The sequence below is a fragment of the Vanellus vanellus genome, assembly GCF_965231255.1.
Source record: "Vanellus vanellus genome assembly, chromosome: 15".
Taxonomy (NCBI): domain Eukaryota; kingdom Metazoa; phylum Chordata; class Aves; order Charadriiformes; family Charadriidae; genus Vanellus; species Vanellus vanellus.
Window position 1 is genome coordinate 4,150,037 of NC_138920.1, and position 27,230 is coordinate 4,177,266.

The 27,230-nt window shown below is 52.0% G+C and overlaps 1 protein-coding gene across 1 annotated transcript in view; it reads right to left on the bottom strand.

The window, feature by feature from the left end:
- Window positions 1-18,621, bottom strand: part of TOX2 (TOX high mobility group box family member 2) — a gene marked incomplete at its 5' end in the record, with an annotated part of 163,944 nt that extends 145,323 nt beyond the window's left edge. The window contains one exon of the mRNA XM_082491048.1: window positions 18,520-18,621. Within this exon, the coding sequence (XP_082347174.1) occupies window positions 18,520-18,621 (102 nt within the window). The remainder of the gene's footprint in view (window positions 1-18,519) is intronic.
- Window positions 18,622-27,230: the final 8,609 nt, after the last annotated feature.

The following is a 27,230-nucleotide window of genomic DNA, read 5'->3' on the forward strand; positions in this document are numbered from 1 at the left end:
TTGACGCCACCTTTGCACCAGCAGATCTTGACTTCTCTTTCGAATGCGCTCAGCTGCTTTTTGAAGTGTCCCTCATTGCATTGGAAACAAAAGCAAACAAACAAACAAAAAAAAAAACCCAAACCCCCATCCTCCTTATTTTATGTGAAAGGAAAAGAGGCAAGCAGGTGGCCTTGACTGCACGAGCCTCTCGCCACACGGTTATGTGACCAAACTGAACGTTTACGCAGGCCCGAAAAATTGCTTGCAACGGGCACGCAGGCAGCAGCGCTACCAGATGTCGCTCTCCTAATATTTGCTATATTACATCATCGGATGCTGCTGGCAAACCATCCTGCGCCAAGTTTTCAGAGGCCTCACGTTCACCCGCTCGGTGGCGGCTGCGGTGAGGCGGCTCCTGGACGGGGCTCGGACATGGCTGCAGAGGCCGCGCAGGCCACACGTGGTCCCCTCGCGCCCCCACCAGCTTCTTCTGCCCTCGCCGACCCACCGTGCGGCCTCGGCAGCCCGCACGCTCCCGCTGCGGCCCCGCACGTGCTGGCGGACGTAGGGATAGTCAGGGGAAAAAAAAAAAACAACAAAAAAATACACCAGAAAACCAAGAAACCGCGCCCCCCCCCCCAACTGCAAGTGTAAGTCAGTGCTCAGCTGAGAAAATAAAAGATGTTTCTACCAAAGTCGCACGTGGGCTGTGAACTCCGCTATCCCAGCGCGGAGCTGAAGCCACCGGTAGTTGTCTAAAAATGTTGTTCTGTTCACAGCCAGTTCTTCCCTCCGAAAGGAGAACTTTGGTCCAGCTTGGCGTATATTTCAGCTGTACTTTTTTCTGCAGGAAGTTTTTGCCTTAGTATTTCAAGCCCCTTGCGTATGCACGCGGGGATGTTTATTGCTGTAGTCTCTTACTATCAAATATGTGCAGTTTGTTCAAAACATGTGTGAGCGTATAGCATTTTGGGGTGATGCTTCTGATACGTTTTCTGATGGTCTACAGTAATTGCCTGCTGTAATTTCTCCTCGCCTGCTTTCTGTATGTATTAAAAAAAAAAAATCACAGATACTTTGGGATTTAAGGACATGAATGCTACTTTCGGTATTCAGTGTCTACCCTGCATGTCTTCTTTCTCTTTTCCCACGTGCTGACGTACGGTTTTAAAACCTTTAAAACTTTCTTGGCTCCCTCCACCTCTGGTCAGCACCCCCGTCCACCCCCGTCCACCCCCACCACCACCACCACCCAGCGCCTCCCAGCTTCAGATGTAAGTGCTTTAACCAATTTGCTGGGGCGACATGCCGCTTCACGGAGGGGAGGGAAAAGGGGGAGGGAAGAGAAGGAGCATGAAGAATTATATCAAGAACCGGCCCCCGGAGACCTGTCTGCGACGCACATCCCCACATCAAGCTGTCAGCTCCCAGCATTCAGCCCCACCGGGGTTTATTTGCTCCAGAGGAGGAATTCATTTTGCGCTCAACTAATGCAACCCCAAAGTGCTTTAAAACAATATTCCTCTAATAGAGACGTTACAACAGCCATTATTTTCCTGTTTAGAGTTAAACTAAGCAAACACAAAGGTAACGTTATTTTAAACAAACTACCATCATCACCAAAAAAAAAAAAAAAAAAAAAAAAGATACCAAATATTCTCCTCCACCATATGGTGAATTTAACTTTATTTTTTGCTCTTCTTGAAGGAGACGCGCTCATTGGCAAACACCAGCCTGTGCAGCAACAGGATGAAGAAACTGGAAAACACTTCCCTCAAAATCCTGTTGCTTAATGACAGTTAAGAAAGCTCTGTTTAACAACATATTTAATGTCAAGCTCTTCTCCCCCTGCTTTCTATAAAAGTGCATATTTCAATGACCGACCAGGAAAAAAACAAAAAAATCATTTCTAAATTATTCCCAAGGATTAGGTACTTGGCAGTATTCCTATCTCTCTGTGACTTACCATTGGGCTTCATTTTTTCCTCCCCATCCCACCAGCACTATAATGGTCGGGAGGGGTCTGTGTTTGCTGCTGTAGCTGTATAAATCCAAAGTAACTCAGAGGGAGCAAACGGATTTGCTCCACAGGGACCAAGCCTGATCCTTGCACCCTCCTCTGGGCCCCGATACTACTTGTTCAGCCCATCTGACTTCAGTCCTATTTTACAGAGCCTGGAACTTCAGATGATGCTCAGGATAAGTGCACCTGGACCGTGCCAGCATGAACCGCGCTCGCCGTTGTGACATACACGACTCATCAAATCACAAAGAGCAAAGAGCTCCGCCGCAGCCGTCAACTTTCCCGAGGTTCCCGAAGCAGCTGCAGCCTAACAGGCTTTGAAGCAAGCAGGCACATCCGACACACACCAGCTGTCTCTTGGCACCTCCAGAGTTACCACAAATTTATCGAGCGATTACTGTGAATTTTATGTTGGGTCTGCCGAGGTTCCCCGGGCTTCCAAGGCAGGTTCTGCATGAGCACCTTTGATCTCTTTGCTCAAAAAGGTCTACGTGCAAAGTCTGTATTACATGTCACCTTCGCTAAACAGCATGAAGATGCCTGCTGCTTACAGAATCCCAGATTGGTGGGGGTGGGAAGGGCACTCTGGAGCTCCCCCAGTCCCACCCCCCGCCAGAGCAGGGGCACCTCCAGCAGTGGCACAGGACACGTCCAGGTGGGTTTGGAATGGCTCCAGAGTGGGAGACTCCCCCCCTCTCAGGGCAGCTGTGCCAGTGCTCTGCCACCACCACAGGAGAGAAGTCCCTCCTCAGGTTGAGATGGAACCTCCTATCCTCAAGTTTGTGCCCGTTCCCTCTTGTCCTGTCACTGGGCACCACTGGAAACAGACTGTTCCCATCCCCCTGGCACCCGCCCTTGAAGGATTTAAAAGCATTGATAAGATCCCCTCATCAGTCTTCTCCTCTCCAGACTAAAAAGCCCCAACTCCCTCAGCCTTTCCTCATAAGAAAGATGTTCCAATCCCCTCATCTTCTTTGTAGCCCTTTGCTGGACCCTCTCCAGCAGGTCCCTGTCCTTCTTGACCCAGGGAGCCCAGAACTGGACACGGTGCTCCAGATGTGGCCTCCCCAGGGCAGAGCAGAGGGGGAGGATGACCTCCCTCCACCTGCTGGCCACACTCTTCTTGATGCCCCCCAGGATGCCATTGGCCACCTTGGCCACCAGGGCACATTGCTGCCTCATGGGCATCCTGTTGTCCACCAGGACTCCCAGGTCCCTTTCCACAGAGCTGCTCTCCAGCAGGTCAGCCCCCAACCTCTACTGGTGTATGGGGTAATACAGGCACATCTTCTCTGAAGCATCCCAAAGCTGCCACTGGTATTGCTCCGGTGGTTATTTCTTTGCAGGGGAACTCTGAGTCGAGGTGGGCGCAGGTTTGCAGGTGGTATGAAATCCTGCGATGGCCAAACCACTCCGCAGCCCTCTTGCACGAGAAGTGGCAGGACCAGGGCTCCAAACAGGGCTGCAGGTGGGAGGTCTTCTTCTCCAAAAGCCAAAAATGCCAAAGTCGCTTTGCACAAAGCTTTTTCCTCTGTGTGCCTCGTCATCTCCCGTGGATGCCATGGGCAGTGCAGATCTCCAGCAGCAAACACCCTGCGGTGCACTGCCCTGGTTTATAAAGCCCTTCTGGGGCAGAGACTCCACTGCTGCACCCCCTGTGCTCCCAGCACGTCTTTTTGGTCCTCAAAAATTTAATTTGACTATGTGCAACACAGAGAAGTAGTAGTGAAGACTATTATCCTTTCTCCTACCACCAGGACAGGTGCTCCGTGCCATTGCTGAACCTTGTGCCGAAGATACGCTTGGAACTGCTGCAGAGCCACTCTCTCCTGCAGCCCCAGCAGGATGTGCAGCACAGGGCACTATGTATTGCTGGTGTGAGTCACAGCACTGGTCCTCGGCCCAAATGGCCACACTGCAGGTCCCAATGCTCCTCTGAAGACAACCTTTTTGATGCCAGGCCACCTTATAGGAGCACATTCTGGAGCCCCACCATCCCTGTGCTTGTGCCGTAGGATGCGTGCAGATATACCAGAAGTTCCAACAGTTGCTGGAGGCTGCCAAGAACATCCTCTTTAACCTCCAGTCCCACTGCAGTGCCACCACAGAAGAAAAACAGTGGCCAGGACACCAACACAGCTCTGGCTGGATCTAGCCCCTGAACCCCAATACATAGCTACACTCATTCCACTTCATCCCTACTTTGAAATGGCATTTTTTAGCTGAAACTCAAACGACGCATGAACATGAAGGTCGGTTGCTGCAGAGCATCTCACAGCCGTTCTGCAGTGCAGCACAAGCATCAGGCCAGTCTCCCCCAGCCAAGGAGCCACCCTTTAATTCTGTGGCAGTGCCACATCAAGCTTATGAAGGTTAATTCATCAGTCTTTCTGCTCCAGAAACAAGTTCTGCCTTCATTTACGCCTCTGCAGATTCACCGGCTCAGAGGAGGTTTCAGAGGTAACCTGGGCAAATTTTATCAATGAATTCAAATCTTGAGAAAAATCAGAAGGAGGAACAGATTTACCCTAATCCCCCCAAACATTCATCAGCATCACCTGCCAGCTCAGCAGGATTTAATCTCTTTTTAATCTCTCAAAAACAGTGGAGTATACAAGGAAGAGCTTGGGCACACAGCAATGGTGGATCTCTTTCTCTCTTTTTTTTTTTTTTTTTTAAATAATTCTGGCTGCCAAATCACATTAAGCAGCACTTGGAAATTCATTAAGATCTTTGCTAATATCACTTTCCAGGTAAACAAACGGTTGCCACTGAGATAGCGCGCACACTTCAGAGGAGTGCCCGTGCTGTTTGGCCCAGGAGAAGAGGTGCCCATCCAGCAGCCTCCACAGGAACACAGTATCTCCGCGAAGACGCTCCAGGAGAGCTCGAATCCCATCGGCGGCGAGCACGGGGACCGCACAGGGCTTTGCCCTGGCGCGTGGGGAGGAATGGGATGGAGATGCAGCAAGCCCCATTTCGGGAGCCCCACACTTAGCACCAAAGCTGCCACAAACCCAACAGCAGAATCATAGAATTATAGAATGGTTTAGGTTGGAAAGGACCTTGAAGATCATCGAGTGCCCACCTCCCACTAGACCAGGTTGCCCAAGGCCACATCCAGCCTGGCCTTGAACACCTCCAGGGATGGGGCCTCAACAACCTCTCTGGGCAACCTGTGCCAGTGGCTCACCGCCCTCAAAGGGAAAAACTTCTTCCTAATGTTTAATCTAAATCTCCCCTCTTGCAGTTTAAAGCCATTCCCCCTCGTCCTATCACTACATGCCCCAGTAAAAAGTCCCTCCCCAGCTCTCCTGTAGGCCCCCTTTAGGGACTGGAAGGCCACAATAAATATCTCCCTGGAGCCTTCTCTTCTCCAGGCTGAACAGCCCCAACTCTCTCAACCTCTCCTCATAGGAGAGAGGCTCCAGCCCTTGGATCATCCTCTGGACCTGCTCCAACACTTCCATGTCCTTCTTATGTTGGGGACTCCAGAGCTGGCTGCAGTACTCCCGGTGGGGTCTCACGAGAGTGGAGCAGAGGGGCAGAATCCCCCCCCTCGCCCCGCTGGCCACACTTCTGATGCAGCCCAGGATACGGTTGGCCTTACTGGGCTGTGATCGCACATTGCTGGCTCATGTTGAGCTTCTCGTCAATCAGCACACCAAGGTCCCACACCAAGAATCCCACCTCCTGGTGCCAAATCACCAAGCTTTGCTGCGCAGGTACCCCACGCTCTACAAACAGCTTAAATCCCAGCCTCGAGCGACTTCCAGGGTGTTTTCGTGCCTCCCACTAAAACTAGCAGCAACGAGGGCGATACGGGCTCAGATGGCTGCGGATGTGGCGACCGGTGGCATCCCACCCCCGGTGGGTGCTGAGCCAAGGGCACCTTCCCCCGGCACAACGTGCCCGACGGCAGGGGAGTCCGCGCGGGGGCGAATCCCACCCAGCACGTTTCGGAGCACCCGGATCAGAGCGTTAGGCGTGTGATTCTAGGTTTACATAACACCACCAAACGATTTTGGCAGAAACAATTGGTAGTAGCAAGGAAAACGAAGCATCAGGAACAGCCGGCGGAGCAAAGAGACACCTCTCGCAGCAGCCCCCCGGGCTAAAAAGAAAATAAATAACAAACGCAACAGAAGCAACACTTGGACAACGGGGAGGAAGAGGGGAAACGAAACCAGAATCGCGGCTGAGATGAGAAGGGAAATGAAGCTTTCCTTTTTCAGCTCCTTCCCATCCCCGTCGCACTAAGCCTTCTGCTTTATTAAGGCGCGCGCGGCAACCCCGCGCCACTTACACCCAGCGAAGGGAACGCCGTTCCGCACAGGGCTCCAAGCTGCGAGGTCTGAGCAGCTCCTGCCCAGCCGCCTCCGGCCCCGGGACGCTAATTACGGAGCTTGGCAATGCCCGGGGCAAGGAAGGACCCAAGGCACAGACCCAGCCCCACGCAGCCTGGCTCTGCCGCCGCATCGGGCAAAGCACCGGCAGCGAGAGACGTCGCGCTCGGAAACGGCCCATCCCACAAACTACACGTTGCAATTTTTAAGTCGATTCAGCATGGGTGTTGCTGGGTTAGCAGTATTGGAGGTTTTCTTTCTCCCCAAATACAGCAGAAACCCCAAAGAAAGCTGGATCCCCCCCCTCTGTCTCTCTGGCGGCTCCAGCTCTGGCCAAAGGGATGAGGCCACCAGTTTCAGGTGGCCCCATCCTGCTGTACGTGCCACACTGCCACCAGGAGCAGCCGTGACACACACAGTCATGCTCAGAGAGCAGGATGGCAACCACCAGCCCTATTTTACAGCATCTGAGGACACCCGGTCCCTCGGCACTTCGGCCTGGTGACCTCGTGATGGGAAGAGCCACAGCAGCTCTTCAGAAACCTCCAGGTCCTGCAGCCTTCCTGCTAGAATTGCGCTAAACAAGGAGGCAGCCTGCCCCCGAGACCTTGTTTGGCCAAGCAGAGGATCCCTTCCAAGCTGGCACCATCCCCATGCTCATGGCACGGTGACAGTGACACAGGCTGAAGCCCCAGATGCGGCAGCACGCTCTTCCCACCTCTGAGCTACCCGAGATTTCCAACTCGGGGGGGGGGGGGGGGGAATCAGAAGCACCAGTTGAGCTGCAGAACACTGTAAGACAATTCCACAAGACAAGAGGATGTGGAAATCCACATTTCTCAGACAATTAAGTTAGAGCAGCGCTTTCCTGCAAATGGGAACTGGATTATGGCTTGACGTGCAGCTGGTGAAGGACAGCTCTGGACAGCAGGACTGAAAATGAATCAAACTTGGAAAGTTGTTCCTGATTTGGACCATTATAACCTTGGATTTGACCATTATATGAGCATCCTATTTTGCTAATGACTGTCACATCTTTACATTTCAATCCTGCCTGTATTCCCTGAAATTCAGTACTCCATCTCTGCCCTGAGACCTTACAGAGGACCCAACAGAGTTACGCTCAAAACGGGACACGTCCTTCTCTATCACACCGGTTTAGCGGGCAGTGCCTCACCTTCAGGAAGTTACCCCTTAGATGCTACCAACACCAAAAGGAAAACAGGTTTTCATCCCAGCTGGACATAGCAGGACTATTGCAGAGGGACTCTGCGGCTCCAGCACAGCCTGGCACATGGTGACATCCCACTGCCACGCAAGGCACGGGGAGGTGCAAGACCGGGAGAAGCGGAGGATAATTTTGGACGAGGCTGCCCTTCTTTCCATCTCTTCACTAATTTCCTCTCAAACTTGCACACCATGACTTTTCCAGGCAAAAAAAAAAACACAAACCAAGCAACAAAATAAATGAAACACTGCGCTCTAACAGTAACCCAGGCAGGGAAAGGACGCCGGCGCCAGCGCCGGAGCCTGCAATCTGGAGCCCCGCTCCTACAGGACGTGTTTCTAAATCTCAGTCAATACCGCCTGTTTTCCAAGGAAAAAGGCATTTCACATTTTATTAATTCTAACTAAAGCCCTTTTTATTACAAACTTCCTATTTAGCATTTGATTGCAGCCGTCACCGCTGAGACTCTCACAGTATCGGAGCAAAAAAAAAAAAAACCCACGGCACGTAGTTGGTGCAGGCGGTATATTAATATTTTTCTCTCCTGCCATCTCAATCCCAGAAGGTACTATTGGAATTATTTTACCTGCACTTCCAGAGGCCCCTTCCAGCCTGAGCTATTTTACGATTTTAAACATGCATTTGTTCCTTTCGCACTCTCACACCAATTTGGTACCCCACTTCCACAGAGGACTGAAGTTCCACGTTGTTATTCCCACCAGGGTTTGTCCTCCCCCAGAAGAAGGCCACCACGTGCCAAACATCCTACTTAAAGGGCTGCAAGTTTATGAAGCTAAAAAGACCATTTCGGTAATATTTTTCCCCTTTTCGAAGCCCAACTCTTAACTGGAAGAAACGATTTAATATAGTTTACAAAAAACCCCTACGCTCTGGTCTGATTTAAATCAAAGAGAAATACTCCACACGTACCGTTTGGCGCAGCCACGACAGAGCTATCTGCTTTGCAAACAGACGGCCACCCGCAATTAATTTGCCACCTTGACACAGAGATGCAGGTTGTCAATTAATTAAAAAAAACGCACACCCCTAGTCTTCAGTTGACTTTATGACCCGCAGCCTTTCCTCCCGGGCAGAGTCTTTATTTTAAGGAGGGGAAAAAAAAAAAAATAAAAAATATAAAGCTACCACCTAACAATGAAAACACGACTCCGGTTTTCTCGGCATCTAATAAGCGTTGTTCTCAGCTGTAACAGCTTTATCAGGTTTAAAACCACCGTGTCACCAGCATCCGTCTGGGGTAGAGGAGAGCAGACCGTGGCTCCAGCGTGGGTTCCTAAACGCAGGCAGAGCCACGCCGGGGTGACCGCAGCGTCTGGCTGCGGGCTCAGACCCACCGCGCTTCTTGGAAGGTTTTTTTCCTTCTGCTTTCAAGGGCTGTTTGATCTTCAATCAACAATGCTTATCAGCAGGGAAAGTCTGCCAGCCATCCCCAAAAGTTTGATATTTTTAACAGCACATTCTTCTGCTGCTTTGAATGCTATTTAGAGACAAGATAACGCATCAGGGGAAAAGTTGCCTCCCTGGGTTTAACATGGACAAACAGAGCAGGATCCCACTGGGGGAACACGGATTTCCCAGTGCTACAACAAGCCCCAGCTTCTGTGATTCACGTGTGTTCCCCGCCCCCCCCCCCATTATTTCTGCTTTTGCTTTTTCAGATGACATCCAAACTCTTTTTTTCCACCCATTGCACAAGCTGGGACGAACCACGATCATTCAGTGAAGTGTTTCCATACAAAACTTCCTCTAAAGTTTTCATAAATTTTCATTTCCACGCTGTCAAAGTTTCTTTCCCTTTCGCTGAGGACGCCGGGGCACACCGCCCCTCTTCCGCCACTAGGGACGAGAAATTGAATTCCCTAAAAAGACATCATTCTGCCACAGCTGGCACGCCGCGCGGAGCTGCCTCACCGGATAAAAACCCACTGCTCAAAGCAGCGCCCGCGAAAAATGAGAAACATCGAATGGATCTAAACTGTTACTTTTTGACAGAGAAAAAAAAAAAAAAAAGGGCAACAAAACCGAAACAAAAAACCCCACAACCTTTATTTTAGGATTCGGTAACTGTAATTGATGAAACTAAAAGTCTTAATTCAGAGCTAGCAAGCAGCGTCAGCCAGGGAGACCCAAAGCCCCTGTGGGCACAGCAGTGCTGGGCTCGGAGAAGCCACCCTTTGGTAGCCCAGGGTGTTCCCCCCCTTGTCGGCAGCATCCCGATGGGCCCTGGCAGCATCTCCCCCATGGCGTAAAAGAAAGATGATGGAGGTGGAATGAAACAGCTCATCACTGACCCAGCGATTGGCTTTTGGGGGAGAAAGGAGCTCAGCCCGGACTCTGGTAGGAGCAGGACTGAGGGCCACCAGCTCCTCAGGTGGCCAGCGAGCTGCTGTGGGGGCAGCCCCACCTGAGGGCAAGTTCTCCGTTACCACCACCCATCCCATCTCCTGCCCTTCACATTAAAACTGTCGCGTTTGAGGGTTTTCAAATGGCTTAACAACTCCTAATGAGCCGTACGGCTCTACCACCTTCCCAGGGAGAGGGAGGAGATGCTCGGGGTGCATCAGGCTGGGAAGGTGAAACTCTTTCACAGGTGGAGAGCCACATCTTCGGAAGAGAGAAGCCTTTCGGGTTGCCCTGGCCTCTCCTTGCAGCTCTCCAGGTAGCCGCATCTCCTGTGATGGATGCTCAGCGCTCGGGATGGTTCATAAAAATAACCCCCAAATGCCTGGGGTACCCCAAAATGACCCACTGCTCCTGGGGACAGAGACCTACGCCGATTCCCCCAGAGGATAAATGGCAGAGCACCACCACAGCCCTCATCTCCCAACCCTGATGGCAGCCTCCGCCCCACAAGCAGAAGGAGATGAAGATGATGGTGTTCTCGAAAGCCGAGAGGAGAGGGGGAGCGCAGGCAGAGAGCCGGGGAGCGAGGGGATGGAGCCTCCCCGACCAGCCCAGCTGGGAATGGAAACTCTGAGTCATCGGCAGGTTTTGTGGGAAGAAAAACCTGCTAACGTGATCCAGCTAATCCGATTAAAAAAAAAAAAACAAAAAAAAACAAAACCACAAAAAACCCCCACGCTCCTTGCCGCCACCAAAGTGGCACAGGATCCACAGGGCACGGGCAGCCCAGTCCACAGCGGGAAAAATACAACCTGGGTGATGGAGAGGATGGTGGCCCGTGCCAGCTCACTCCTTCATCTCGGTTTGGAGCAGGAAAAAGATTCCCGTGGAAGGGATGGGTTTCGTGGAAGCGAAGGTGCATGTCGGGAGCGGGGAGGAAAGGCTCGGGGCAGAGTTTTACCACCGACCCCGCTTGGGAATAGGTCCCCATACTGTCACCCCCCTCTTGTAGCTCCGGCTAAGTTATGAGATCCTTAGAAACACAGAATGGAGGGGGGGGGGGGGGGGGGGGGAAGGAAGCACCACGAAAGCAGGAGGTTGGGTCCTTAAACCAACAGAGAAAAAAAGAATAAAATGAAAATATCTACATTTTAAACACTCGTGCAACGCAGCCTCCTGCGTCCGGGCCATAACTCCAGGTCAAGAAACTGCCTCAGACCAAGAGCCACCCGATTTCTGCAGATAAGGTTCCTCAGAAGCCACGCGCGGCAACCAGCATAAACCGATGCTCAAATAATCTCTCCATCATAACAAGTACTGGTCCGGGGCCCTATTTTAACACTTACCTAACAGTTACGTTCGCCACAGAGCTGAACTGAAATCGCGCGGTCGTCAGGAAGAGATTTAATTATATCTGCGGAGGTCAACCAATCTACGCGAAAGATTACGGCGGCGGAAAGAGATTCTGTGGCATAATGCAAAGATTTCGCCTGCAGGCGACGCAGCAGCCAATGCCATTTTTCAAAGCAGAAATGGCATCCATCAGAACAAAACCACCAGAGGAAAACAATGGGGGGGGGGAGGGGGGGTGGCACAGATGATTAAAATATTTAAATTTAGTCATATAAGTGCAAAACCAGGCAATTTACCACTGTTTTCAATCACTTTTTTTTTTTTTTAGAGTGGTTTGATTAGTGCTTGTTCCAGTAAGTTTTGTTGCGAGATTTCTCCCCCCCCAGCCCCCACCGCAGCTGAACTGCGCATCCCCGAGTATAAGCTTTAATTATATGAAAACGTGCGCGTAAAAATCACGAAGGTGGAACATTAGAGCTCAAACCTCCAATTAGGAGTTAACGGTATGAAAGCTGGAATCACGCAAACACTTTACCCCGACTTCAGACATGCAGAATAAAATATAGAGTAGAGGCAGAGCACACGGTACGCAACGGCTTCAGACAGCAGCTTCGCACCCGCTGGATGGAAAATTGTCAAGGAAAACACATTACCAGCACAATAACTTATTTTTAATGTAGAGCTGTTAGGAAAACACAATTATATGCTTCATTTATACTGAAAGATATAACCCAACTTACGGCAACAGCATTTAGAGCTCATTTTGTAAAGAAAAAAAAAAATAAAATAACCCAAACAGATGAGCACCAAAGTAATAGGGAAAAATTGTGCACCTAAAGGGGATAATCCGCCCAGTCCACAGCCAGCGGCGGAGCGGTCCTCACCTCCGCTCCTCGCACCCAGCAGCGGAGAGATGCAACGGGAAGGCTGAATGAAAACAGATTTTTTTTTTTTTTTTTTTTTTTCTTCAATTGCTGCAGAAATACAGTGACAACCACCACCAGGAAAGGCGCCAGCCAAAGCAGGGCACCGGGAGAGCTCCGCAGGGGTTAGAGGTGCTCTCCCCACCGCCCCGTGGCCACGTGCTACTCGAGTTATAGGATGCTCCGGTCTGTTCCGAGCAAACTACAATTTATCAACAGAGTATTTTCTCCGTTACGGATGCACAAACTGATCCCGGTGCCTGTTGCAAGCTCAGGCGTATAGAATAAGTCCAGAGCTGTTCGGGGATTTGCCCCGTGGTTACGGCGGTGTAACACACAATAAGCTTTGGCCCACTGATTGAGGGGATAATGTTTATAAGCAATTTGAAGCATCATAAATAAACGGTAGAAACTTGCAAAATTTCAATCCGGAATTTTGGTGTCTCGGTGCCTCCTCTGCTTTCGTGGATAACCCCGACAAGGTTATGCAGCAGTGGCCCGAATGAACACGTGGTTATATACAAGTCAGGCTGGTCTTCAAAACATCTCCATTGTTCCCAAAACAACCAGATTAAAGCCTTCCCTCTGCGCATACAGAGAGAACAACAATTTCTATGAATGGATGGACACTCATTATTTCACTCCCGATCCCCGACTCAAAGCCCGAGGCAAAACGGAGCTTCAAACGCTTTCTGCTCTGCAAACCCGGCAAAGATCACTCCGCAGAACACAGGGTTGCCCATCAAGTAGCTCAAACACTTTTCAGAGGAAGCCCTTTGCCCATATTCAGGGCCTAAAAAAACCCCCCACAGTCGCAAATCAACAGGAGCTGCCTGCCAAATGAGAATAAAGCGGGGCCCAAATTAAAAATTTGCCTGACTTTGTTCCCCATCCAAAATCCTCCATCTCCAAAGAAAGATTTATGCCGCTTCAAAACAGGGTTGGCTTCGAAAGCAGAAAGGAAAAGAATCTATTTTATCTTCCAGAATGGCAAAGCAGTTCTGGAACTATGGAAAAGGGACCGTGTTTATCACGGCAATGTACAATTTATGATAAAAGTCAAAACAAAACAGAATGTTCCGCAGAAACGCATTTGCTACATCGACCCGGGCTCATACCAGCAGCTCAGATCCCATTTCTGAAGGGTTCTTAAAAGAAGAAGAGAGCATCGGTTGCAGACTAATACTCATCTCATGACTAGTAGATTTTAATTATCCATAATTTATGATGGTGTATTGGCCAAATAGGTTCTGTCAATTTATCAGCCTAAAAGGCAAGACACAGGGTGCGCTTGGAGATGCAAAACCACAGAGCCCTATCAGAAAGATGTGGGACAAGTTGTGACGGTGCTGTTCTATCCTACAGAAATCCTACAGGGTTAACGGGGCTCTCCAGCATTTATCTCCCATTAACTGCCAAAGGACCGCGGGCACTCCCAGCATCACAGCAGCGTGCTTGCTCTGCAAGGATTAGGTATTCCCAGGCTCGGTCCTCTTCCTCCTCCTCCTCCTCCTCCTCCCCGCCCCCCCCCCCCCCCCCCCAATCAAATCATTGCCCTAAGTAGAAATTAGGCACCGCACGAACCAAGTCTGACCATCAAAACACCAGAAGCAACTAAGAAAAAAAAAAAATTATATTTCCATTCCTTTCTGCTGGAAGAATAAAGAGATGTTAATGCACGCCCCAAAGTTTCCCCTAGGGAGCAGGGAGAAGAATCGCTCCTCGTGCATCGCAGCATCACTGCATACACCCCGCGAAAGAGCAGGCGGGTCCGTGCTCAGGCAGGATGCCGGCTGCATACCTCCCCTGCAAAAGCGATTTTGCCCGGGCTAAGAAGGAAAAACTGCCTCCCGTACTTTGTAGACCCACACAGTATAAGACCTGGGAAAACCCTTCCACGCCGGTAGATGAGCTGCCACACCAGACCCAGTCCCTACAGCTCTGCTAAGCGCAGAAGGAGCCCCCGTGTTACTAAACTGAATGTTTTTTTTTCCCCGTGGTTTACTTATTGTGAAATACAGATGCAGAGTGTCCCTATAATTGAAGCGGGGAAAAAATCCCCAAATTTTCACAAAGCAACTGGAGGGATGTGAAAATACCCCACCCCAGACCAACAATCCCCTTCGGCGGTGCAGCGATGTGCCACCTCACCCCATAACACCATCCCAACCCCCGGCAGCAGCGAGATGCTGTGGAAGCTCCACATCCCCAGCAAGGGAGCAGGAGAGGGGGCTGCAGAAGGTACTGATGTCCCAGGAAAAAGGCCAGAGGGGACAGAAAAAGGAGCTTTAGACCCGAATTTAAAAGAGGAATCCCAAAACAGAGGTAGATGCTTCCTTCAGTGGGGCTCAGGTGGCCGATGGCAGTGATGGGTGTCACAGTTCGGACAAGGACTCCTTGCAGGGATGGTACCGCTTCCAGCCGACCCCCCCCAGTCCCTCGCGGCCGCTGTGCGGACACAACCTAATGCACAAGAGGTGTTTCTTCTGTGCGGTCCCAACGATGGAGCAGGTCCTGGGTCTGGCCCACGGGAAGGAGGAGAGGGGCTGATACCCCGACGTGGGAAACGCTTGTTGGGGTGTGCCCTAAGGAGGCCGGCGGGTGGCTCCGGGAAGGTGTCGCTCCTTATGATCCCTGAACCTTGAGCCGAGCCCAATGCAACCCTAAAAATCCTGCTAAGGAGCATGGGTCCTCCAGGCTGCGAGTGGCAGCTCCGCAGACACCGGGAAGTTTGGGGTTGGCTCCTCTTCCCACCCGCCACGTCACGCTGCCCCGCGCGGGATCGCCCGTGATGGAGACTGGTTTACGCGGGGAGCCCTTTTTTCTCCCTGCTTCGATGCCACCTGCGTGCCCAACGCATAAAAACGCCTCACCAAATGCAGTCGGCAGAGGAGAAGGCTCCCTCTCACCCTGCCTGCCGGGGCGCAAGGGACCCCCTCCTCCACCCGTGGGTGTCCAGCCCCTCACTTCACCCCCCACTTCCCCCCCACGGTGGCCAGCCCTTCAAGGGCAAACAGGGATGCTCCAGAAACGATTAAAGAAAGGGCGCAAATATCCCCTTTCTGGGGAGGCCTCGACTAAACGTACGCTCCCAATTTCATCATGCCCCCCCCAAACGTCCCTTGTCCTTTTAAAAACAGAAATGCTGATACGCGATAGGCACCTCTGTAGATGCAAAGCGAAATCGCGGCTCGCTGCAGCGCGCAGGCGAGATGGGAGACCTCACGGTAACAGTATCGCGTTCAGTAAGTGCACAAAACAATTCCATTAACATTTCAGGATGCTCCGGGCTAAAGCCCATCTCCCCGGCAAGCTCGCTGGCGACGGGCGTGCGGGCAGAGCTCTGCCGTGCTCTCAGCCAGTTATTTACACACAGTGACACTGCACACTCCTTCCCGGCTTCTCTGCCTCCCCCCGAAATAAAGAAATAAATAAACAAAGCAGCCCTTTGGCGGGGGGGAAAGAAAAAAAAAAAAAAAAAAAAAAAAGCTGAACCTGAACAAAACAATCCCTTCGAATCGAAGGGCTTTAAAGCCCCTCCATAAACTCGGCAAAGCAGGAGGACAGCAAAGAGCCTGTAAGTGCTCCTTGCCTGGTCCTTCCTAGGGATGGATTTCATCCGGGATACCTGCACGCAATAATGGGAGAATTTCTGATTTTTCCACTCCACCCTACCCTCCTCCGTAGCTTTTTAAAGTGGAAATGTTTGGAGGCTGACACTGCGGTAGCCCGGCTCTGGGCTGAGCCACCGGCGCCGGACAGGAGCGATGGGGTTGGGACAAGGGTGAGTTTTTGGAGTTTCCCATGCGGCTCCGAGGAAGCGGTGGGGGGGCTCAGACAGCGCTCTCCGTAGTGGGCAAAAGATAACAAACAGCGTGCCAACGGCAATCCTCAGCCCTACACCAGCCCGCACCGACGGGGGAAATTCTCCGAAGCAGAGGCTGCGAAGGCAGCAGCAATACCGCGGCACGGGGCCGCAGCTGGATGCTGAAGTTACGACCATCACACCTGGGTCCGGCCGGCAAAACCAAACTTGGCCCATTTCATCTCCGGCTTCATTCCAGCAGCCTCATCCCACGGACAAACATGCCCCGCTGCGCGTAAGCAAATGCCATTTGATAACTCGGAAAAGAAAAGAAGAAAGAAAGAAATAATAAAAAAAGAGCCCTGTATATCAGCAAAGGGTAAGTCACTTCCTTTCTTCTCCCGCGCTGCCTTAAGATCCTCCGTAGCAGTGACAACAGCAGCATCTGGTGGCAGTGGTCAGTACCTGGGGTGCTCCTCTCCAGTGTCCCATCCACCCTGACCAGCACCAGCACCGAAACGCACCCACTCCTCCTCCCCGGCTGTGCCCGCGGAGACCCAGGAGAAGCGATCTCCACTAGCGTCCGCAGCGCCGCACGCCAGCAAGGACCCGCGGATAAATTGCCACCGCCTAATCCGGGACTAATCTCAGGGATTCAGGCCAGGGATGAACTGACGACGCGGGGCCCCGCGCACCCCAAGGCTCGGGCGGGCGCTGCTGGGGGGACGTCAGGACCCCACAGCCCCTCGGGCAAAGGCCACAGCGCTGCGTGCACAGCCACAAGCCCCAGCGCCCGCACGGAAAGCTGGAAGACAAACTCAATCATGGTGACATCTAACAACTTCTCGGTAAAAATCCAGTTCCTAAAGCCAGCAGGGTTTGGGGGTTGCCGCAGTTCCCAGGGGCACACGCTCGCGTGATCCCAGACTTTCAGCTTTTGCACACTTTTATCAGCTGACGTTTCCGTGGCACGGATGACCTGCTCCCAGGTGACCCGTCCCTCGTTAGTATTTTAAGAGCATATTTAGCATTTTAAGAGCAACGGCAATGGTGATAAAACAGTTTGAAACTAGCAGTACGTGGATAGAGCAGAAATCAATTTCGGTTGTTTCCTTTCAGCACAATCAGGCACCTCAAAATAAATGAGACCTATTAGGTTTGCTACAACTTAATAAAAAGAGATAAATAACCCAAACGACAGAGAACAGTTAAATACATATATTGATATATCAAGATTAATTTGTTGCATCTGGGAAGCCACACAGGTTTCCCTCTGCCTGTTTCTAAAGAGTTTGATCCCGAAGTACCACAACAGCGAGATGAGCCGAGGGCATGCTGAGCCGCAGCCCCAACACAGGAGAACGTTTTCTCCCTTTATTAACTTTTTTTCAAGACAATTACCCGAATTTGGCCCAGAAGGACGTGGTCCGGGTTACGTCTCGCAGCTTCTCACGGGTGAGCCTCCCTCCCTCCGAACGGCTTCGCTTCTCCTACGGCTTTGTCGCTGAAACATCAGCGCTGTTTGCCTACACCATACTCGCAGAGAACTATTTATGGCTGAAGTACAGCATCCATCCCCTTCGCTTCGGCTTCTCTGGGATGAAGGAAATTTCCTACAGCACCTCTCAAATGTCCCCCTGCGGATCCTTTTCCCTTTAGGAGAAGAGGCTGCTTTGCCTCGCAGCTGCAATCAGGGGGGCGAAATGTAGGTTAGGGAGCTTTCCCCGCCGTGCTGTGGGTCTGGGGGCACATCTCCCCCTCCTCTGTCCGTCCCGTCCCCCCGTCCCCCCCCCCGACCCCGGGGTTGGGTACCGCGCTCCACCGGAGCATCACCGCCGGGGAGCGCGGGCAGGTGGGGGCCGGGGGGCGATGGACGGAGCCGGTGCCCCGGCCCGGGAGATGCCAGCGACCCTCCAGCCCTTATCAAAAAGGTGCAAAACAACACGGCAAACAACAACAACAAAAGTGCCCGACAACAACCACGACAACAAACACCCCCCACCCCCCGTACACCGCTTCGGGCCAAACGCTCCCGTCGGGAAAAACATTAAACAAACCCACCGCTCAAAACCAGCGCGGAAAACAAACAGCCCCCGAAGAGCCGCGTTCCCCCCCCTCCTCCTTCCAAGAGCGTTTCTCCCCACCGAGCAGCGCCCGGGGCTGGGGCTCCTCCCGCCCTGCCGGGGCCGGGGCTGCCCGGGGCGGCGGGGGGTGACGGGGGTGAGGGGGGGGGGGGACGACGACAGAGACCCGACGGCTCTTCCCCGGCGCCGCTTCCAGACCCACTTTCAAAATTCCCTCCCGCAGTAAAGAAGCCGGGGGCACCGCCAACACTTTCTTTCCCTCCTTCCTTCCTTCCTTCCTCCCCCCCCCCCCCCCCCCCCCCGCCTTCCCCGGGTCGTTCCCCCCTCCACCGCGGAGAAGTTGCGGGACGCACCGAGGGAAGCCGTACCCCCCCCCCCCCCCCGCCTCGACCCCCCCCCCTCCCCCCGTACCTTGTTGCAGTGATAATAATCCAGCGGCCCCAGGCAAGTGGGGTCGGCGCCGGGCAGGGAGCCCACGGCGGTGGGGGCGGAGGGGTAAAACCTAACGTCCATGCCGGGGCTGCGGGCGGCGGCAGGCGGGGGCTCCAGCGGGCATGGACCCGGCTGCGGCGGCGGCGGTGCCTCTGGCGCGGGGGGCGGGGAGAGGGCGGGCGGCGGCGGCGGCGGCGGGAGGGGAGGGGGGGGGGGGGGGAACGGGGGCGGAGGGGGGGGCGGGCGGCGGCCCCCGGCCCGCCCCGCTCCGCACCGCACCGCCCCGCGCCCGGGCCGCTATTGTTCGCGGTGGGGCAGGGCAGCCCCCCCCGCCGCACCTCGGGGCGGTGGGGATGGAGTTTCTGCCCCCTCCACCAACACCTCCTCCGCCGCCGGTAAGGGAGGAGAGCGGGATGGGGTTCGTGTTCCCCCCGCCCCACGGCCAGCAGCGAAGAGAGAGAGCGGAGAGGGTGCGAATCCCGCTCCCGCTCCGCGGGTGGGGACCCTCGGACCTCTCCTCTGCCCCCAAACCTCACCGAAACACCGTGCCCGGTTTTTGCCCTTCTCCCGCCACCGGACCTCAGCCCCCGGGAGGAGGGATGCTCTCCATCATGCTAAATACCACCTCGCAGCACCCAAATGCCCACGTCTCCCCACGCGCTCTCCCACCCTAGGGGGGGCAAAAAGCCACCCTCAGCCACTGGTGGTGGCCTACCTGCTCCCAAAAGCGTGGAGACCTCCAGCCTCCCACCGCCCCTCTTCCTACACCTCTCCGTCTTCATAGACCCCACGGTTGGAAAGGCAGCACCCATCGCCGGGCCAGCCGGCATCCCTCTCTCCCTGCCATCCCACTCTGGCAGGGCAGACCGCTGTGGAACCCCCAAATTTAGCGGGTGGGGAGGGAGGATGGTCCGAGGTGGACAGGCTGAGTGGAGGGGCGTGCGGGATCACCCCCTTTCTGCCACCCCACCGCGGGCTCTGCACTCTCCCGCTGCCTCCTGCACCTCTCACAACAGGGCCCGTCGGAAACAGCCCAGAGGGAGAGAATATTATATATGGAGCATTTTTGCAGTATGTTATTCCAGTCCCAGATACGGGCAGTTACCGCAACCGATCCATATGCTCGCAGACAGCTAGGACAGGGCTGGTAGAGTCAGTTTTCTGGCAAATCTCCGATGGAAATGGCCTTTTTTTTTTAAAAAAATAAAAACGTCATGATGATGAAGGCACATTCGCAACACGCGCCCCACAGTATACTCCCTTTAGCTGGAAAACTGAGCGAGATAAATGCCGAGTTCTTCCACAAGGCTCTTTGATTGCAAGAGTGGGGCCGGCTCCTGCCAAATTGGGGAGGGGGAAGGCAGGCTGGGGTTTCGAGGGAATGCCAGCTCCGGGAATCAAGTGATTATGTAAAAATTGTAGCTCTCATTTAAATTAAAAACAAGCTTTTAGCCCTCGTGATGGGGGGAAAAAACAAAATTGATCTGAGGGTAAAAATTGATTTGGGCACAAAAATTACTTCACATTTATTATTATTTTTCAAACGGTAGGATTTTTGCTGGAGAATCAGCATCGATCCTTCTGTGTTCAGCAGCGAAGCAGGTGGGCTTGCGGGAGTTCTCCACGTGGCGAGCGGCTCCGAGGGCTCCCGGGCAAAGGCGTTATAGAGACGTATAATACTTTGCGTTACAGCTTCGAAGATCTGCGTTCAACGGCTCGACGCTCTCCCCGATTCGCACCCATCCAGAAAGAGCAGCTCTTCCTCCCGCCCCGTTTCAGCAAATGCTGAACCCACATGTCAAATTATTAGAGCTACATTCCTTTTGTAAAACCCTCCCAAGTATATTATGAAGGATAAATAATTAAAACTAAACGAGAGTTGTCAAAATAATGGAACAAAGTGTGTTTTATGATGCATTATTCTAGCTTGTTTATCCACAAAATTCAGTAATTAGTAAGCAGCCTCTGAGTCATTAGTATGAATTAGCAAGGTTTTACTGTATTATCTTTATTAATTATCATAATTATTATATTTCATATATTGTGGAGTCATTGCTAGCAGCTTCACAGTTAAGGCTGAATCAGCTTTTTCACTTGAAGCGGGATTTAATTCTGTTGTTTCCTCCAAAAATGAATATGTTTTGCCACCAAACTCACAGCGTCTCCCTGGCAGATACAACCCAATTGCTTTTCTGCGCCCAATACTCCACAACGGTCCCATTCAAACCATTTTAAGAGCTCCTCTTACCCAAATGAAGCACCGTTTTCTTCACGCCTCCTCAGATCCCTGGCGCACGGGATTTACAACCATCAGCCCCATCAAACTTTGCACGTTCGTCTGCCTTCGTTAGACCTCAAACAGAGACTGGTCTGAAAAACCCGCTGTCACAAGGTGTTATTGCTATTAATATCCATAAATGCTTTTCTTTTTTTTTTTTTTTTTTTTTTTTTTGATACATGCCAAAGGGAAGCCGGTGGAGGAAACTGTCTTCATCAAACGAATGTTCTTCCAGCTCACCGTGCGTCTTCAGCGTCTCTACTCGTTAGACTGTCCGAAGAAGACAACCTGGTGGAGCCGAGCGACGGTCAGCTTCCCAGCGCAACCCCTGACCAGGACCTGGAGAATAACGTGTCACAAGGTGCCTCCAGCCTCTGTGGTGCTCTGCCCCTGTATCAGTGTCAGCAGCTCTCTCTGCGCCAGGAGGACCTGCCTGGGCTCGCCATGTGTTCAGGAGGCCACCAAATTGTAACTGCTCTTAAATCCTGCTTCAGCCTGGTTTTACTAATGTATTTTGTCCCTTGTGGCAGTTTGGTGTCTGCCCTATGGCATTCACGTTCAAGTGGGGATCCACCAGGACATACGATTTGTCTGGACTCCTGCTTTCCTCTAACATTTTGGTGTCCCTCTCCACTGAGGACCAGCTTCGTACATACTGAGAGAGTTGGGGTTGTTCAGCCTGGAGAAGAGAAGGCTCCGGGCAGACTTTATTGCGGCCTTCCAGTGCCTAAAGGGGCTCCAGGAGAGCTGGGGAGGGACTTTTTACAAGGGCACGTAGTGATAGGATGAGGGGGAATGGCTTCGAACTGGAAGAGGGGAGATTTAGATGAGATATTAGGAAGAAGTTTTTCACTGTGAGGGCGGTGAGCCCCTGGCGCAGGTTGCCCCGAGAAGCTGTGGCTGCCCCATCCCTGGAGGTGTTCAAGGCCAGGTTGGACGGGGCTTGGAGCAACCTGGGCTGGGGGGAGGTGGCCCTGCCCAGGGCAGGGGGGTGGGAACTGGATGACCTTCAAGGTCCCTTCCAACCTAAACCATTCTATGATTCTATGATCATACAACCTCTCCCCACCAAGGCAGAGGCATTAATGGTGCAGAGCTTCTTCCTGGCAGGTGTAGGACACACCGTAGACCTCACATGAGCACCACGGGCTTGCCAGACTGCCCTGAGGGGACTGCAAAGGTGCAACAAGTGCTGGCCAAGCGTGGGGTGAGGATGACTGCATCTGCTGAGCTCCATGCCAGATGGGGTGTGCACACAGCAGATGTGCTCCTGCCATGTCACCCACACCTGGATTGCAGCAGAGCTTAGGAAGGAGCAAGGTGCCCTCATGCCCCTGAAAGGTCCTTCTTTGGCATCTCTGTTGTCCAAATGGAGGGAGTTGAATGAATTCAGGCATCTACCAGGTTTTTCCCAAGTGGGGGAATTGCCCGTGCTTGGGTTTGAATGCAGGTGTCTAAATTCCACCCAGACCCCACTTTTTGGTATCTATACTGCCTCTGAGTCATGCCCAGCAGGTCTGAGAGAAAGCAGGCTTGCCTTTTTCGGAGCCGGTGATAGCAGAAAGAAGGCTGAGCGTCCCCGGAAAGCCCAACTCTGCAGGAGCCGTTGGAGCAGGGGGATGTTGAGCCTCACAATGACAACACGCTTGTTCTCCTCTAGCAATGCCCACATTAGAAAGTTTGTGCCCACATTGGGCAGCTCTTACCCACCAGCCCCAGCGACCCAGCTCACTTGGCGTTAGATACCACCAGCTGAGCAAGGAGCATCCCAATGGTGCAAAGACTTGCAGGGATCAGCCCCAGCCCATGTGCCTGTTATTGGTGCCAACATAACCTGTGGGAATAATTCAGGTCAGTTAGACCTCCAAGAACCATCCCAGGGGGATGTCTTACTGCAAGGACATCTAGGGCAGAGGGAAAATAAAGGCCAAACCTGCAGGCAGGCAGAGAGTACTCACCTTCCCGACATCACACATATCCCCTGCAGGCACAGATCTGCCTGCAGTGCTGGGGCAGAGGCTTTTTCCCCTCCGTGGCACACCACGGCCATCCCTCTGGGGCTAGCCGAGCTCCAGCGACGCTGGGTGGTGTCCTCCGTAGAGAGGGCTTGGTGCCAAAGGGGGCAGGGAGAGGTGGTACAGACCCTCCGTCCAGGAGCAGCTTTCACTCGGCTCAATGGATCAGCCATCGATCGGCAAAACCCCTCCCGGACCCGCAAATGGAGGACCAAGCTAAAAAAAACCAAACAAAACAATGAGTCAAGACCTTGTGTTTTGGCCAAGCGTCAAAAGGCGAGAGGGACGGTCCAGGACGGCGGGAGGGACGGCAAAGTCCGTGATGCCACCCGGGCCGCAGCACCCGCAGCAGAGCCGAGGTGAGCAGCTAAACACAGACATGAAAAGACGCTGGTCTTTTCGTTCTTTTCACAACCGGCTCCTCACGAAACGCAGAATGTTTTTAGTTGCTTTGGCCGGGTCATTGAAAGAGGAGCTCCCAACATGGCAACTCACATTTCATGCCTAACATTAGCCCTGGAACAGAAACAGCGGAGTGTGATTATCTCAGCAATCCCATTTAAGCCACACGGACTCCTCACAAAGAAGAGAAAACTCTACAGTGAGTATTTCTAAATATTAGACTAAACCTGCACAATCATAATTCCAAAGGCACCTTTTAGAAGCAGGGAAAAGTGTCTGAATCTATCCGTTTCATTATTTGTTTCAAAGTAGTCCCCCTCCTCTCAACGTGCTGTCTAAAATGCCTGCTAAAATTATTTTTAAAACTAATTTAGTACAACGCAGTTTAATACTTTAAAATACTGATATTTTTGCACTGCATTATGCAGCTATATTTTGACATTTTAGTCTTATCCCCTGTTTATGTCTGAGAACTATTTAATTCAGAGCTACGCTCCTCATTCCTGCGAGGAAGTATACAGATCTCTAAATATTCAGCAGTTTCATTGGTCATAAAAATGCTGAACAAATGGATAAACCCAATTGCCAATAAACACAATGCAAATGTGTACATTAAAATGCAATGAAATTGGATTAATTAAATCCACATTGCATCTGGATTTACATGTAATACAAAACAAAATCAAATGCGACTCAAGAGCATCCTATTCCTTTAAAATGGGTCTGATTGAAAGCGCGTTCGTTTACCTGCGTGGGCTCTGGGTCAGGAACTGTGCTAGTAAATAAAAACATCCACAATCCAGATAAGCTAGACTTGACCCACAAATCAAGGTTATGAATTTGGCATTTCATGTCATTTAAAATCTAATGTAAAATTGCATCTCCCTGCTAACAAAACAGATGGTATTAGGCCTTCTTGTTGGCATTGGGTTTTGGTACCTGTCCAAAAAATCTTCTTGACATCCTTTAAATGCAGCTATTTAACCACCTGTCACTTTGCTTTAGATGCCCATTGAATTTCTGACAGGAAAAACATTATTTTGTCTACACATTATTTCATGACACAAGAAACGTAGCACATATACAGCAAAGTTTACACATTGTGTGAAAATCTATTTAAAAAAAAGAGGAGAGTTGTTACATGCTACTAAGGCAATTACTCTGTAATTAATGTCATTGATAGGATAAAACATTCCAGAAACACAAATAGAACAAAACAAAACAAGCTCAAACATGACGGAGAAGCGTTAAGGACACTCACACATCAACATACATTGTTCTTCTGCCCACGTGAAGGTATCTGCTCTCCTTTGGTCAAATATCTGCTCTTCTCTGGTCAAATACCAAACCGGCTGATGCTTATGAGTGAATTATTTTCCCCCAAAAAATCTCCGTTACAGTGAATACACTGAAGACAAAAGGTCCCAATATTGTGAAACACATCAGCAAGTTTCTTCTTGTGTCCAAGGTGGCACAAGTGCTTGGACACCTTGATACATCGAACCCTGGCTCCGTGCCTCCTCCTGACCTTTAGGGTATGACCCAAATGGAGTTGCGAGTAGGTGGAACCCCTAAGATCCTCACCCGACTTTCTTTTTATGAAATGAAAATATAACAAAGCTCAAGTTTAGCACGTTTCATGGAGGCTAAACATAGGAAACACGGCTGCACCCGTGACCTCGTCGTTTAACTCTATGAAGATATTTGGCAGCAAACACCAAAAACCCCATGCGGAGCAGCTCAGATCTTTGCAAGGTGGTGAAGCTGCCATGTGCCAGCAGAGCTCGGCGTGGTGGGGAGATCATAGAATGGTTTGGATTGGAAAGGACCTTGAAGATCATTGAGTTCCCACCCCCTTCCATAGGCAGGGACACCTCCCACCAGCCCAGGTTGCCCAAGGCCACATCCAGCCTGGCCTTGAACACCTCCAGGGATGGGGCCTCAACAACCTCTCTGGGCAACCTGTTGCAGTGCTGCAGTACCCTTTAAAGTGAAAAACTTCTTCCTAATGTTTGATCTGAACCTGCCCTTTTCCAGTTTAAAGCCATTCCCCCTCGTTCTATCGCTACACACCTGAGTAAAAAGTCCCTCCCCAGCTCTCCTGTAGGCCCCCTTTAGGGACTGGAAGACCTCAATAAGATCTCCCCAGAGCCTTTTCTTCTCCAGGCTGAACAGCCCCAACTCTCTCATCCTCTCCTCATAGGATAGGTGCTCCAGCCCTCGGATCATCCTCATGTCTCTCCTCTGGACACGCTCCAGCAGGCCCATGTCCCTCTTATGCTGGGGACTCCAGAGTTGGATGGCAGTGCTGCTTGGAGGCACCAGCCTTCACATGAGGCCTCCTCTTCTTGGGTTTCTGCAGTAAATCCCTTCTTTGGGGCAACATCAACAGAGGGGCTTGAGGACGACAGCTGACGGTTTGCAGAGCCAGCTCCGCACTCCATCAGTAGTCTCTGCTTCAGAGTGCCACGCCGAGCTGGGCTCAGTTTAGGAAACCCGTGACATAGCAGGAGGAGGATATTTCATGGTTTGTTAGCAGACTTGTCCTCTCTAAGACCATACGTATTGTTTCTACGGGCCAGAGGTTTCAAAATGTGTGGTGAAATCCGTTAACTAATAAAGACAGAGAAAAGCCTTGTCCTTAACCTCCCCTGTCCTTAACCTCCCCTCCTCAAACTCATACCGAAAGATGCTCCTGATTTTTCAAATCTCTCCGCCTTTTTCATCCTCTCCTCCGGGATGCGGGGCAGCACTTCAGAAAATGAACTTACTCGCCGGATGCAGACTTGGGAGGCCGACTGCGAGCAGCTTGACCGCAAAGCCCTGACCACGGGCTCTGTACTCCTGTCTGTCCCATGTTTGTGTTTCACTTTGGCCGTTATTTGCCTGTTTGGGCGCCTGGTATCCTTGGTTCACAGGGAGGCGTAACAGCTTGCCCTCCTCCCTAGTGCTGCCGTGTGGGAGGAGAAGACTGTCTGAACGCTAAGTTCTTGCTTAAACCTGACCTGGCCAGTGATGCTCATGCAAGTTTGGGGCAGGAAGATAAGGAGGGAGACATAAGAGAGAGGAGGTACACACCGGGGAGGAGCGAGTGCCTGGGGTTGTTCGCCGATGAGGACCAGACCCATCTCGGGGGAGGAGGGGGTTGGGCCAGTGCTGCTCCAGCTGTCACGGCGAGCACCCACACGCCACGTTTAGAATTCCTCCAGGAAAATGTAAGCTTTCCACAGGCAAACTGTAAGCAAAGACGTGGGTTACGTCCAGGAGCATAAATACAGGCACGGTCTTGCACAGATTGAGTTTACGAGTTCTACCCCAAAGGAAAAGAGACGGCCTGCAGGGGCAGAGAGAGGCTCGCTCGCTCTTCCGCCGCCTGGGGAAGGTGTCACAGGACGAGCCGAGAGTTTGGGGAGGTGATGCTCAACTCCACCAGCGACACACTGGCCAGGGCGACGAGCCCATAATGCGGCCCCCAAATCCAGCAATCGCTCAAAGACCTGCCCCTTCACCGAGACGGCACGCCAAGGCCCGCATTCCCTCCTCCATCACCAATCACCCCATGGGGTGACTTTTTTCTGCACGAGAAATCAGGGAATTCTAGTGGCTTCCTGCCTTTCGCCCACCGGAGCAGTGTCCATCCTTGGCGAGGCGGAGCTCGGAGCCGCTCCACTTCGCACGCGTGGGACACTTAGTGAATAAGGTTTCCGTAGCTGAGTGGTGCAAAAAAAAAACCACCCCATTCAAAACAATTTGTCGGGGGCTTGTGCCACTTGTATAATAGAGGAAATGAATCCCAGGTGCCTCCCCGGCCACTGGCAGGAGTATTACGCGAGAGATGAATTTGGCTTCGTATCTTTAATTTTACTGTGCAGTTGCTGTGAAGAAGTATTGCTTTTGATTTCAAGGATGTCACATACTGTGACCGAGTTTAACAGTTTCTTCAGTATTCTTTCTCCTAAAGTAAAGGAGTCATTTCTTATAGCTGCGCTTTGAAT